At 41.3% G+C, this 12500-nt stretch overlaps 1 protein-coding gene across 1 annotated transcript in view; it reads right to left on the bottom strand.

The window, feature by feature from the left end:
• Positions 1-5136: 5136 nt before the first annotated feature.
• LOC135089224 (uncharacterized) overlaps positions 5137-12500 on the bottom strand; it is a 20912-nt gene continuing 13548 nt past the window's right edge. Inside the window, exons 2-3 of the mRNA XM_063984609.1 lie at positions 6456-6680; positions 5137-5940 (exon numbers count right to left, since the gene is read on the bottom strand). Coding sequence (XP_063840679.1) covers positions 5613-5940; positions 6456-6658 — 531 coding nt within the window. The 5' untranslated portion in view covers positions 6659-6680 and the 3' untranslated portion in view covers positions 5137-5612. The remainder of the gene's footprint in view (positions 5941-6455; positions 6681-12500) is intronic.

Here is a 12500-nt window from a genome sequence, read left to right as displayed (position 1 = left end):
ATATATATATATATATATATATATATATATATATATATATATATATATATATATATATATATATATATATATATATATATATATATATATATATATATATATATATATATATATATATATATATATATATATATATATATATATATATATATATATATATATATATATATATATATATATATATGAAACTTATTGCTCATTATTTTATTATCAATTTCTACTTCAAAATGTTAACAGACATTGTAACTGAATAGGAGTTGCTCAAAGCGTAGAGAAGTGCATGAACATTTTGCCTCATCAAAGTTGACAAAAGGTTCTCGATCACGAGGTAACACGGACAATATCACGAGCCGCCTCAGTAAAATAATGAAAAAATAGCAAAAAATTGGAAAGAAAATCAAAAGGTCTTATAAGTTTTCAGAAATTCTATTATCCCTTAACTCATGTAACCAGATAAAAGTTACGGCAGGGTAAAAATATCTGAAAACTTTGATGTAAATTTTTTTTCCGTTTTGAACCACAGGTGGTTCTTCTTCTCGTCTTTTTCCCTGCGAGTATTGAAGTTATCTAACTTTATAGATTCTCTCACATCAACGTTCTCTTATGTTCTCGTGAAGCAAGTGACGGCTCCGAGCGTGTCTTTCTTATATAAGGAAAGACTAAAGTGATTTTGTTTGATTCCTATTTTCTATTTAACTTTGATTCCTAGATTATTATTTTTCAAGAAAATTATGGAAATGTAAAATACGAGGCACTTTATAAGTTATATATATATATATATATATATATATATATATATATATATATATATATATATATATATATATATATATATATATATATATATATATATATATATATATATATGTATATATATATATATATATATATATATATATATATAATATATATATATATATATATATATATATATATATATATATATATATATATATATATATATATATATATATTTTTTTTCTTTCTTTTTAAGTTTTATATTCAATAACGCTCATAGTTTACCAAAAAAAATATTGTAAACTCGAACCATTAGTAAAAAAAAATCGAATTAATTCCATCGTTAACTTTTTATGTACAAAAACATGTATTCTAATAAAAGCATTTTTGCTCAATGTACACCAGCTGTCACCAAACACCTCGAGCAATTACAAAAATAGCAAAATAGCTTTTGATATATAGAGAAAGAAACACATCTAAAATTTTCCAATTGATACGTTCAATAAAAATGGGGAGAGAAAAAAAAAAAAATAAAAATATATATATATATATATATATATATATATATATATATATATATATATATATATATATATATATATATATATATATACTCGTATATATATATATATATATATATATATATATATATATATATATATATATATATATATATATATAAAGTACGACAATTAAACAGTTTACGTCGATATTCTATTCTGTTTCCTACGATGCTCTCTCTCTCTCTCTCTCTCTCTCTCTCTCTCTCTCTCTCTCTCTCTCTCTCTCTCTCTCTCTCTCTCTCTCTCTCTCTCTTTCATTTCCAATGCGGCCAAAACTCTCTTGACTGCGAGAATGAATGGTTTATAGTTCTTTTCTTTCCATATTCCGTGATGTGCTGAGTTGCGCTTCGTTTTCTTTTTTATTTTTTTCTGAGGCGTGCTATGCCATGCTGCGTGGTGCTGGTTATATGGTGTTCCGTTTATGAACGTTTTGCGTATTAATCTGTGTTATGCTATATATTTTTGTTTTCTCTTCCGTGTGTGTCTACTACTACACACACACATACACACACACACACACACACACACATACACTGCCTCAGTGGTGAAGGGGCCGAGTCTGTGTTGCCGATATGACTGGTGTAGTTCAAACCCCACTAGGGGCTGGCCACCTCTGGGATATTTCCGCTGCCTAGCTGGGCAGTTACTGTCTCCCCTGATCGCGGGCGTGACCGGGGGGGTTGAGGGTGTGGTGTGTGAGATCTTATCCAGTGATAATAATGGTGAAAATGAGCTCTGAGCTCGCACTGAGAGGGTAACGGCTGGTGGTTGCGCTACAACACACTAATGGAAATTATGATAATGATGATGATGATGATGATAGTAATAATAATGATGATGATAAAGATAAGGATGATGATGATGATGGTAATAATAATAATAATAACGATGATAAAGATAATGATTATGAATGACAATGATGATGATGATAATAATGATAATAATAATAATAATGATAATAACAATAATAACAATAATAATTTCGTTGCATGCATAATATGAGAGAGAGAGCGAGAGGGTCCATATCCACACGTCGTTACCTTCTGAAATGCATATAAGGAGAAAGAGAGAAAAGGAAGAAGAAAGAGAAGGGAGAGATGCGGACAAATGGAAGAGAAGAGGAGAAAGTGGAAGAAAAAATGAATAGCGAAGAGGAAACACACATGAACACAAAGGAAAAAAAATAAACAGCTAGTCCTTGTGAGGCTGTGTGGGGACGACTATACTATCTAGAAACAAGGCAGCACAGTTGAAGACTCCTCCCCACCCATATATCTCTCTACCTATGGCTGGCAGGAAAAGAAAAACTACATGGGAATTATGTCGGAAAATTGTACACTATTACTATTGCCAACTTTATCTTTACTTGCTAACCAGTGCCAACCTTAAATGTAATAACGAAATGCCAGGAAGATAAAGCGACTGGGGAATGAAGCAAGGGTGAGGGAGAACGAAGGAGAGCGGAGAGAAGGGAAAACACAAAGAGGAGGGTAGGTGGTGGAGGAAATGGAGAGGTGGAGTTAGGATACAAGAACAAGGTAGGTAGAGAGAGGGGAGCGAGGATTAGCATAGAGGGAAGATGAGGGAAAGAGATGGAGGGAGAGAAAAAAGAAGAGGTAGCATTGCGGATGGAGGGAAAGGGAGAAGTAGACAGACAGTAGAAAAGAGGCAAGGGTATTAGTCTAGCGGTTAATGAAGAAAGGAGGGCAGAAGAATCGAGTGAGCGAACTGCCTTCCTTTCTCTCCCTCCCTGCCTTCCTCCCACGCTCCCTCTCACACAACAATACATCGGCGAACATCATCAAGGAGACATGAGCTCTGTGCAGGTGTTACCACTCAGATTTCCTGTGGAACTTCTGATTTAGTATATGGTGGGGATATTCTCTTGAAATAATTGCGAAATTAGGAGAAAAATCCCATACTTCCTTGATAATCACCTATTACTCAGTAATAATAACTATTGCTCACTCAACACTCACCAGTCATCTCTCCAGATATCCTCATTGCTTCCGTCTGTTTCGTCTTCCCTCACTCTTCCTTTCCTCCAATCGCAGTTTCTCAACGCTTGACACACACACATCATACGAGCAACACGCCACACTAACCACAAGCGTTCAGAGGTAACTGATCCCTAAGGTTTGGTTTATCTGTTAGCCTGCTACGCGTCTCACATAAATGCGGGTCAGAATACAGCGAAATGTATTTCCACAATCTCGATAGATTACATCATCAAAACATAATTTTTTTCCCTTATAGATGCATTATTTCCAAGATCATCTTATTTTGTATGCAACTGAATTACTGAAAGATCAGAGTAGTGAGTGGTATAATTTTGTTGATTACAATTTTCTCTACTAGAGATGCTGGTGACTTCCATATTTTTCTATTATGTGTTAGTTCCTAGTGAATAGTGTGATCTCAGTCTTCATGCACTGGTATTAAACACCTGAAGATAATTTTCTATTCCATTCTAGAAAGGATTCTGTAACTGTAGTGATATTTCAATGCCAAATGGAAATCTTTACCATCTGAACACTGGGACGCTTGGCATTGAGTCATTCAAGGCCTCCATCTCCCGAAGCTTCAAATCCTCAATTAAACAACTTCCGAAGCTTCAGTTTAACGAAATAAAAATTCTAACTCGGAAAACAGTACCGAGAAGTCAAAGGAATGCAGAGGATAACAAAAGAAGGACAAACAACCGCAGTACTGTTCGCCCTTGCGTGGCTTTATGTCATGGGCTACACTACCTAATCTATAGGCGATAGAGGCACAGTCATGGCCTTTGAATGAGTAACCTACCGCACGCATTTCCTTTTCTCTCATTCTGAATTCCTCTCCCCTGCTACAAAATCTACCAGTTGTGAGGGTTTGTAAGGAGAGTAGCAGCAAATCAGAGAACTAAACTTTAAGATAAAAACACAAAACAGTGCAAGTGAGGACAGAAGGTTGCTCCACTGCTGGCCACGGTCATACGAAGGCAAGTGAAAACGAGGAACGAAGTCAGTCCTCTATTTCTTGCCTCGATGCAGACCCAAGGCTTCAGAAAAGAAAGCAAAGGAGGTGTTGATGTTATTTTTATTAGATTGTCCAATAGATAACGCAAAGATACTGTATGTAATGGTAATAGCAGCTCGTTGTGGGGGAGAAAAGTCAACGTTTCATCAATGTTACAAATGCACCGGTGATCAATAACCGAAAAAGGATTATAATAATAATAATAATAATAATAATAATAATGATAATAATAACAATAATAATAATGAAAGTTCACACAACATAGTGGTTCTTGCTTCACGATAGTTGAGCTCATTAGGGTCAGGTCATGCATGGGTCTTCTCTGAGACTCGTCCTTATCAATCTACTCATGTGTAACACTGTCTGCTTCCCTGGAGACGTAGGAAAGAAAGTGCTCAGGTCCAATGGAGACAAGTTGAACAGATTACGTATAAGATATAGAGGATTCAAAAATATATATTGATATGCAATAATATACTCCAGCTATGTAATATAAGCACATTGTATTAATATATGTGTGTGTATGTGTGTATATTGCCCGCAGTGTGTATGCACCGCACGTGTATACACAGGAATACATACACGGGGACAACCATGTCTTTTTCCCACACATAGACAAACATATAGTCCAGCCTCAATAGTCAAGGGTTCTATGTCTACCGCTAGAGATAAATAATAGACTATATATCAGAATAAAACAGAAAAAATATATAGTAACTAAAATACCATAAATTTGACTTAAAATTAAAGATTGTCGTTTGGTCTGGGACCAAAGTAAAGGTGATTGTCTTTATCTTTATCGAGTCTTTATGATGTCTTTATCGAGTGAGCGACTAGAGAGAGAGAGAGAGAGAGAGAGAGAGAGAGAGAGAGAGAGAGAGAGAGAGAGAGAGAGAGAGAGAGAGAGAGAGAGAGAGAGATAGGGTCAAGAACCTGAGGAGAGAACGCCACAGACAAAATAGGACAGACAAACAGATAGAATAGTTCAACAGAAAGAAAAATTAATTTAGAAACACAGTTGCCTTTTTTCTCCACATTAGGGAAACAGAAGAACAACGATTTCTTATACAGTAATCATGTTGACCTGAATCCAGGCGACGGGAAGGAGACGTGCCACATAAGAAATCATTTTTCAGACCCTGAGGAAGGTAGGAGGGAAGGATGATTCGCGTCCGTCCGCGTGACTGCAGCGCCGCAACAAAAACTAGTGTCGCGTTTGAGGGGGGGGAGAGAAAAGTAGCGAAAACAAAGGTGGAGGGAAGGAGAAAATGAAAAAGGACAAGAATCGGTAGCTTAATATGGCCGCCGCAGGAAGTCGCTGGTGTCGCCGTTGTCCAAATCCTGTTCAAACTCCCGTCGCTTTAAGAAGGAATCTGAGAGGGACCTTCCAACCCTGCCGGTGGATTCCTCGGCGCTAGTGTTCTTCGTCCTGTCCATGAGGCGCACGGGGTGGTTCCTGGGCAGCTCGTGACTCTCGGGGTTGTACTCGTCGTCGCTGGCATAGGCGAATTGTCCGTCAGTATAGGTGGAAGGTGCGTTTTGTGTCATCCTCACGAGATCAGCGAGGGTGAAATAGCGTCCGTCATTCGCGGCAGCCTCTAGCATGGCGTCCTCTGGGTCCCTGAAGAGGCGATGAGGAAATGCGAGTTAGATATGCCAAGAGATTCAAGACAAAAAAACAACAAAATGAGTAGCACAAATTTGCCATCACGAACATTCCTTACAAGACGAAGGATAAGGGAAAGTGAGAAAACTTATGATAAATTGAAAATTACTAACAAAATTCAAAACAAAGGAGACATCGGTGAAAGAAGAGAGCGTGAAAATTTACGAAGGCAAAGTGTCAGCTGAGGAGGAGGAAGTGGGTGAAAGATGAACAGAACATTCTCACAACCCAAACTGTATGTTGAGGAAGAAAGAGACCCTAAGAGTGTAGCAGCAGAAACGGAACGCTTCACAGGACGGAATACATCAAAAGTAACACTAAAGCTCCTGAAGATACGAAAACCACACACACACACACACACACCACAGACAAGACACATTAGACACTTAGCACAACTCTACACGACTTCAAACTTCCAGTGGAGACAAAACCACACCAAACCCAGACACTTCTCAACCCTTCAGTCTCACCTGATTGAACGCTTGGCGGTGAAGAGCGTGAAGGAGCACCGACAGCCGCCCACTGAGCCTCGGAAAGCCGTGGACCGACAGAACATCCTGCAGTCGAAACGTTTCCCTTGTGAGGGCGAGGGCGCAGCCGAGACAAGAACCAGCGTCAGGAGAACCACGAGGCCGGGAGACATGGCGAGGTTGCTGCACTGGGTGGGCTTCATCGGGAGGGTGTGTGGCTTGTACCTGAAGAAGGGGGAAGAAGAAGGGAGGTTTTAGTGATTGAGAAATTAATTGATAGATTGATTGATTTAATACGTAACGAAAATAGGATAACATAACGCCGAGGTAGGAGAGAGAGAGAGAGAGAGAGAGAGAGAGAGAGAGAGAGAGAGAGAGAGAGAGAGAGAGAGGTGGGGGAGAGGATGGAGGAGAGCAGAGGGAAAGCTTAGTTCTGAACATCTAACAGTATTTTCGTCAAAGGGGAAGATCATCTCTCTTCAACAGGACCTGAAGAGGACGTTGTGAAGGCCTTGGATCCTTGCTAAGGCCACGCCCTCACGCTCCTGGAGGTGGGGGAGTAGGAGTAAGAGGAGGAGGAGGAGGAGAGGACAGAGGGTCAACATGAAAGGCGAAGGTGGAGGTAGAAGAGGAAGAAAAAAAGAGGTGGAAGATGAAGAAGAAAATGGAAGAGGAGTAGGAGGAGAGAGAGGAAGAGGGTGAGGAGGAGGAGGAGGAGAAGGAGGAAAAAAGAAGAGAGTACGAGGAAACAAGGGATGAAATTTAATGTTACCATAAACAAGGAGAGAGAGAGAGAGAGAGAGAGAGAGAGAGAGAGAGAGAGAGAGAGAGAGAGAGAGAGAGAGATTATGTCAAAAGGGCAGAGCTCATTAAACATGTAAGTGTTGAGACAATAAAGTAAACACCCGGAGGCGGGAAAAGACTCTCTCTCTCTCTCTCTCTCTCTCCTCTCTCTCTCTCTCTCTCTCTCTCTCTCTCTCTCTCTCTCTCTCTCTCTCTCTCTCTCTCTCTCTCTCTCTCTCTCTCTCTCTCTCTCTCTCTCTCTCTCTCTCTCTCTCTCTCTCTTATTCACGACCCCACAAAGACAACACTTTCTCAATTAGCTCCATGTAATTCCATTTTTCTTCCACTTCACTAGATTAATTTTGTGAGGCCGAGTCCTTTGCGTACCTGTGTGTTTATGCAGAGAGAGAGAGAGAGAGAGAGAGAGAGAGAGAGAGAGAGAGAGAGAGAGAGAGAGAGAGAGAGAGAGAGAAAGAGAGAGAGAGAGAGAGAGAGAGAGAGAGAGAAAGATGCCGTTCTGCTCATAAATGCCATGAAGCTCACAGGTAATGGCAGGTATTCTCCACTAATTTAATATTCACACCTCCCTTGCTGGTCGCTGCCTCGGAAAACACGAGGCTTGAGGGACGGAAAAGAAGGAAGAAGTGTGAATAAAAACGTCCCCAGAAGCCATCGTCACCTTACTCAGGGAAAAATAGTGCGGAGTTTACACTTTTTGCCATTATTTTGTGAAGGCGTGGTAAGGAAAAAAGAGAGAGAGGGAGAAAAGAGACTAAACATACAGAAGGGAGCTCAGGAAATAGAATACATATAACCCTTTTTCTTTAATTATCCCTGTGTGAATCTTTTAAGCTTAGTAGGAATACATATCTTTATATGTGTGTGTGTGTGTGTGTGTGTGTGTGTGTGTGTGTGTGTGTGTGAAACTAATAAATATTCCCTATTGTTGTTTTTTTTAGCAAGTTTACCTACAGATTTCGTAATACAGTAGTTTCAGTGATGCATTTTTTTTCAAAACTTTTCCTTTTTATTATTATTATTTATTTATTTTTTTTTATATTAAACTCTTTGACCCAGATACGTGTCTCTGTTTTGTATACGGAGGGTGAAGCTTTCTCATGACAGTGGAAGGAAGGAAGGATGGAGAAAAAGGGCAAAGGAGAAGAAGATTAACAGGGAAGAAAAAGAATAAGAACAACAACAAAAGAGGAATAAAGCAAAAGAATAGGAAAGGAAGAGAAGAACAAAAAATAACTAGAACAAAATTACTAAGAACACCATCACCTCCACCACCACCACCACCTCTCACCACCACCAGCACCACCACCATCCAACAACAACAACAATAATAACAACAACAGGTGAGGCGGCATCGCATTGCTTCATCAGGTAGAGTATGTGTTACCTGTCTCTCTAATTGGCGGTCAACGGGGCCATCCAGGTGTGACTAGCCAAGAGAGAGAGAGAGAGAGAGAGAGAGAGAGAGAGAGAGAGAGAGAGAGAGAGAGAGAGAGAGAGAGAGAGAGGAGGGAAGTAGAGGTTTTCAAAAGAGTGGCTTGGTCTTTTCTTCCTCACCGCTGGACGCCATTGATATCTAAACCAAAACGCTTTTATCCTTCTATCCGATGAGGAGGAGGAGGAGGAGGAATTAACCCAGGCAGAAATACATGAGTAAAAAAATAAAAAAATACTAAGAAGGTAAAGTTACTCATCGCTTTAAGCACCTCACTTTCCCACCGTCTTATCTCTCCCACTTCTAACTCCCTCCTTCCCTCCCTCCCTCCTTACCGACCTACATCCCTCCCTCTGGTCACGTGGGCAGAAAAACTAAAGGGGCGGCAACGCACGCAAATACGCACGCACGCTTACTAACGCTTCTTGAGAGGTTGAGTTACGTCCTGTGATGCGCCGCGGCTTGGGCAGGTGGGGGTGGTCACTTGTTAGTAAACAGGCCGGGGAATTGCCGGCCACTTGTCAGGATGGGAAGGGCAAGGAACCGTCGTCCTCTTAGTGACTGTCTGTCTGGTTGTAGTGGATAGGGAAGGAGGCGGAGTGGGGTGAAGGAGAGTGTGTGTGTTGCTATGCACATGTTGCTATGAAATTATGTTGTTCATGATGAGCGCCCCCTTTTCTTTTCCTTCTTCGTTTTCCTAATGTTCTCGTTCGTGATCTTCTTTTCTTCCTCCTCCTCCTTATGTTATTCATCATCCTCCTCCTCCTTCGCCTTTTTCCTCTTTTTTTCCTCGCTCTACTACACTCTTGAACCAGTTAGAATTAGTTTCCAGACCGCCATGCAAGGCTCTAAATGTACGCTGTCGTTTTGCTATCCTGTGTAATCCCATTTAATTCTCTTTGTGCCTGCTAGTGCTGCCATAAGTACCCAACTCCCTCAGCTAGTGTTATATCTACCGCTGCTCTCTCCTTGACCCTCGATGTTACTAAACAAACTCTTTTTTTCCGTCAATCTTATCGCTGAATATTGAAAAACTTTATCGCAGCAACGCATGGTAACACACTTTAGATTCGGTCACTTTTGGCACGTGGAACTTTTTTCGTGACTCGGGAGATTAAATATTAGGAGGCACTTCTACACGTAAATTCTCTATTTTCTCTTTTCCCCTTTTCTTTGCCACCGTCCCTTGCAGAGAAAAATGAGGAAGAAGAACAGATGGTGAAAGAGGAGAAGGAGAAGGGAGTACGACGACGATGAGGAGGAGAAAGAAGAGGAAGAAGAGGATGACGCAACCTTTCCCTTGATTGTTCTGGTCGCGAACTGGACTGAAGTTTGCGAGGAGCAGGAGACGTCGAGGTGCACAAGAGGAAAGAATGACGCGGCGCACCTCCAGGCATTTCTCTTCATTCAGAGGCAAATTGGCGAAGGGCGGGACGCAGCGGAGCTGGGCGGGAAGAGGAAAGGCGAACACCATGTAAAGGAGAAGTGAGCGAGAATCGGGCTTGGTAGATATTGAAGAATGAGGGTGATGGTGGGCTGTGATGAGGCCGCTAAGGGTGAGCGAGAAGGGTGTAAAATAAGAGTGGCCGGGCGTGGGCGGGCCTTGCAGTGTTAGAATGGAGAGTATAATCCCAAGGTACAAATCAGCAGAATGCATTGAAGAAAAGGACCGAGGGCACTATATTTCCCTCCATCCCTTCGATCTTCTAAACCACTCCAAAATCTTTCAATAATCGACCAACAGTTGCTGCATGAAAGGGCGGGACAAGACTCAGTTCTGCCAGACAGATTGTTCACCCAAAACCTAGCCAGTGAAGCAATTGTGGCGCCGCTTTCAGCCCTAGACGAGTCAAGATACCACCTGGGATGGTATGAATGGTTGCACACACACACACACACACACACACACACACACACACACCGCCCACCCTTCCTATCCCACTATCCCTCTCCTACGCACGCGGCCGCCAACACCCTCTGGTGGTCGCTGGGGGAACCTGAGCCGCACTAAAGCGTGGAAGACGTGAAACACAAGCTGGCGCCTCGTGCTTAGAGCGGCGGGTTTCGACACGATGCCAAGTGAGAGCAGGTGGGCCCTCAGCCTCCACTGATGACCGTGTCGAGGTTAGGAGGGGGAAGCTGGTGGGGCAGGGGCGGGGAGGAAGGGATCACGGCCCCCTAAGTGGTCTGCTGGCCTTGCAAGGGACGTGGAGTCCAAGTTTTAGGGATTTCTGTGACGTCTGGGATTGGCAGGAAATTTTACAAGCAACGGGAAAGCCTGTTTGTCTTCTCGTTGTTCCACTTGAGAACATTCTGGCTGCAGTGAGACCTGAGGGAGTGAAGTCTGAATCCTTAATGCCTTCCTTCACTCTTTGATCTGCTTCAGGTATAATTAGCTGGTTTCAGTGTGATGTGCAGACTCGACAAGCCAGAAAATGATGCCAGTTTGACTCCTTACATTGATGCCTTTGTTCTGCTTATGAAATGACTCACCAGGAGGCTTATCAATGTAAACTTGACAAAAGATGAAATTTGGTACAGTCCGTCCATCGCTTGTCTCTGTTACGGCTTTTTGCTATAGTGCTCATCTCCGCCTCTCACTCCCATGTATATTGTGGGAATATTCACAAAAACATCCAGGTCAGTACACCCACTTTCCTTCCTTCCCCCCAAGCGTGTGAGTTTAACTTTAAAGAAAAGTAGTCTGGCTCCCTACTCTCTCTCTCTCTCTCTCTCTCTCTCTCTCTCTCTCTCTCTCTCTCTCTCTCTCTCTCTCTCTTTATCCGTGCATCCCTTCAGTTCACTTCTCCCTTCCTCTTTATTTAATTTGTGTCTATGCCAAACAATAGCAACTTTAACAACGGGATGATTGCTTCACAGGAAACACCAGACCCCGTGAAATATTGTTACAGGCGCTCTCTTCTAAAAAGACATTTAATTATGTCTCAAATGAGAAGAAAATAAGCTTGTTAATAAAGAAAAAAACATTGATATCACAGCCACTAAAGATCAAACCCAATACAATTGATTTATCCTTTGAGAAAATATATACCTGATAGTTTTAAATAGTTAACACAACAAACTAAGGCAAAAACTTGACTTTACAAATAATTGAAGCAGACGACAGTAGTTACATAAAAAATTAAATAAACAGCACATTAGAAAAACAGGAAAGGAAAGTGACCCAACGAGTGACGTGTCAGTGACGTGTTGAGTGTGGCTCCTCCCGCTTGTTGATGACGTCACTGCTGAGTACCTGCCCATTATGCTATTAAGAAAGTAAACAGCTCTCTCACCTCCACGTCTTGATAAAATAAACGGGATAACCTTACAACCCTCCCCAGTCTCTCCTTGACACCTTGAGCACCGACTTTATTAGCGCAATATAGATTTTCTTCATGCTTTGGGGATACTTTTTATTATTCTTATTCGCAAAGTGTGGCTAAAAGAGGGTAGTGTGTGTGTGTGTGTGTGTGTGTGTGTGTGTTTTTGTTTATTTTACTATCTCTATCTGTCTGTCTGCCTCTCTCTCTCTCTCTCTCTCTCTCTCTCTCTCTCTCTCTCTCTCTCTCTCTCTCTCTCTCTCTCTCTCTCTCTCTCTCTGACAAGTGAACTCCTCTATCATTAGTGTGTGTGTGTGTGTGTGTGTGTGTGTGTGTGTGTGTGTGTGTGTGTGTGTGTGTGTATACCTGTCAGTCTCTCTCTTACTCAATGAGTCTCGACAGTCAGTTCATATATCCCTCTCAAAATGGAGTGGAAAAACGCCAACAAACACCCTAAAAAACGAAAAAAAAGTAAACAAGTAAATA

Source organism: Scylla paramamosain, chromosome 32 (assembly GCF_035594125.1).
Source record: "Scylla paramamosain isolate STU-SP2022 chromosome 32, ASM3559412v1, whole genome shotgun sequence".
Taxonomy (NCBI): Eukaryota; Metazoa; Arthropoda; class Malacostraca; order Decapoda; family Portunidae; genus Scylla; species Scylla paramamosain.
The sequence above is the reverse complement of the archived record's forward strand: the minus strand, read 5'-3'. Positions and strand labels throughout refer to the sequence as shown.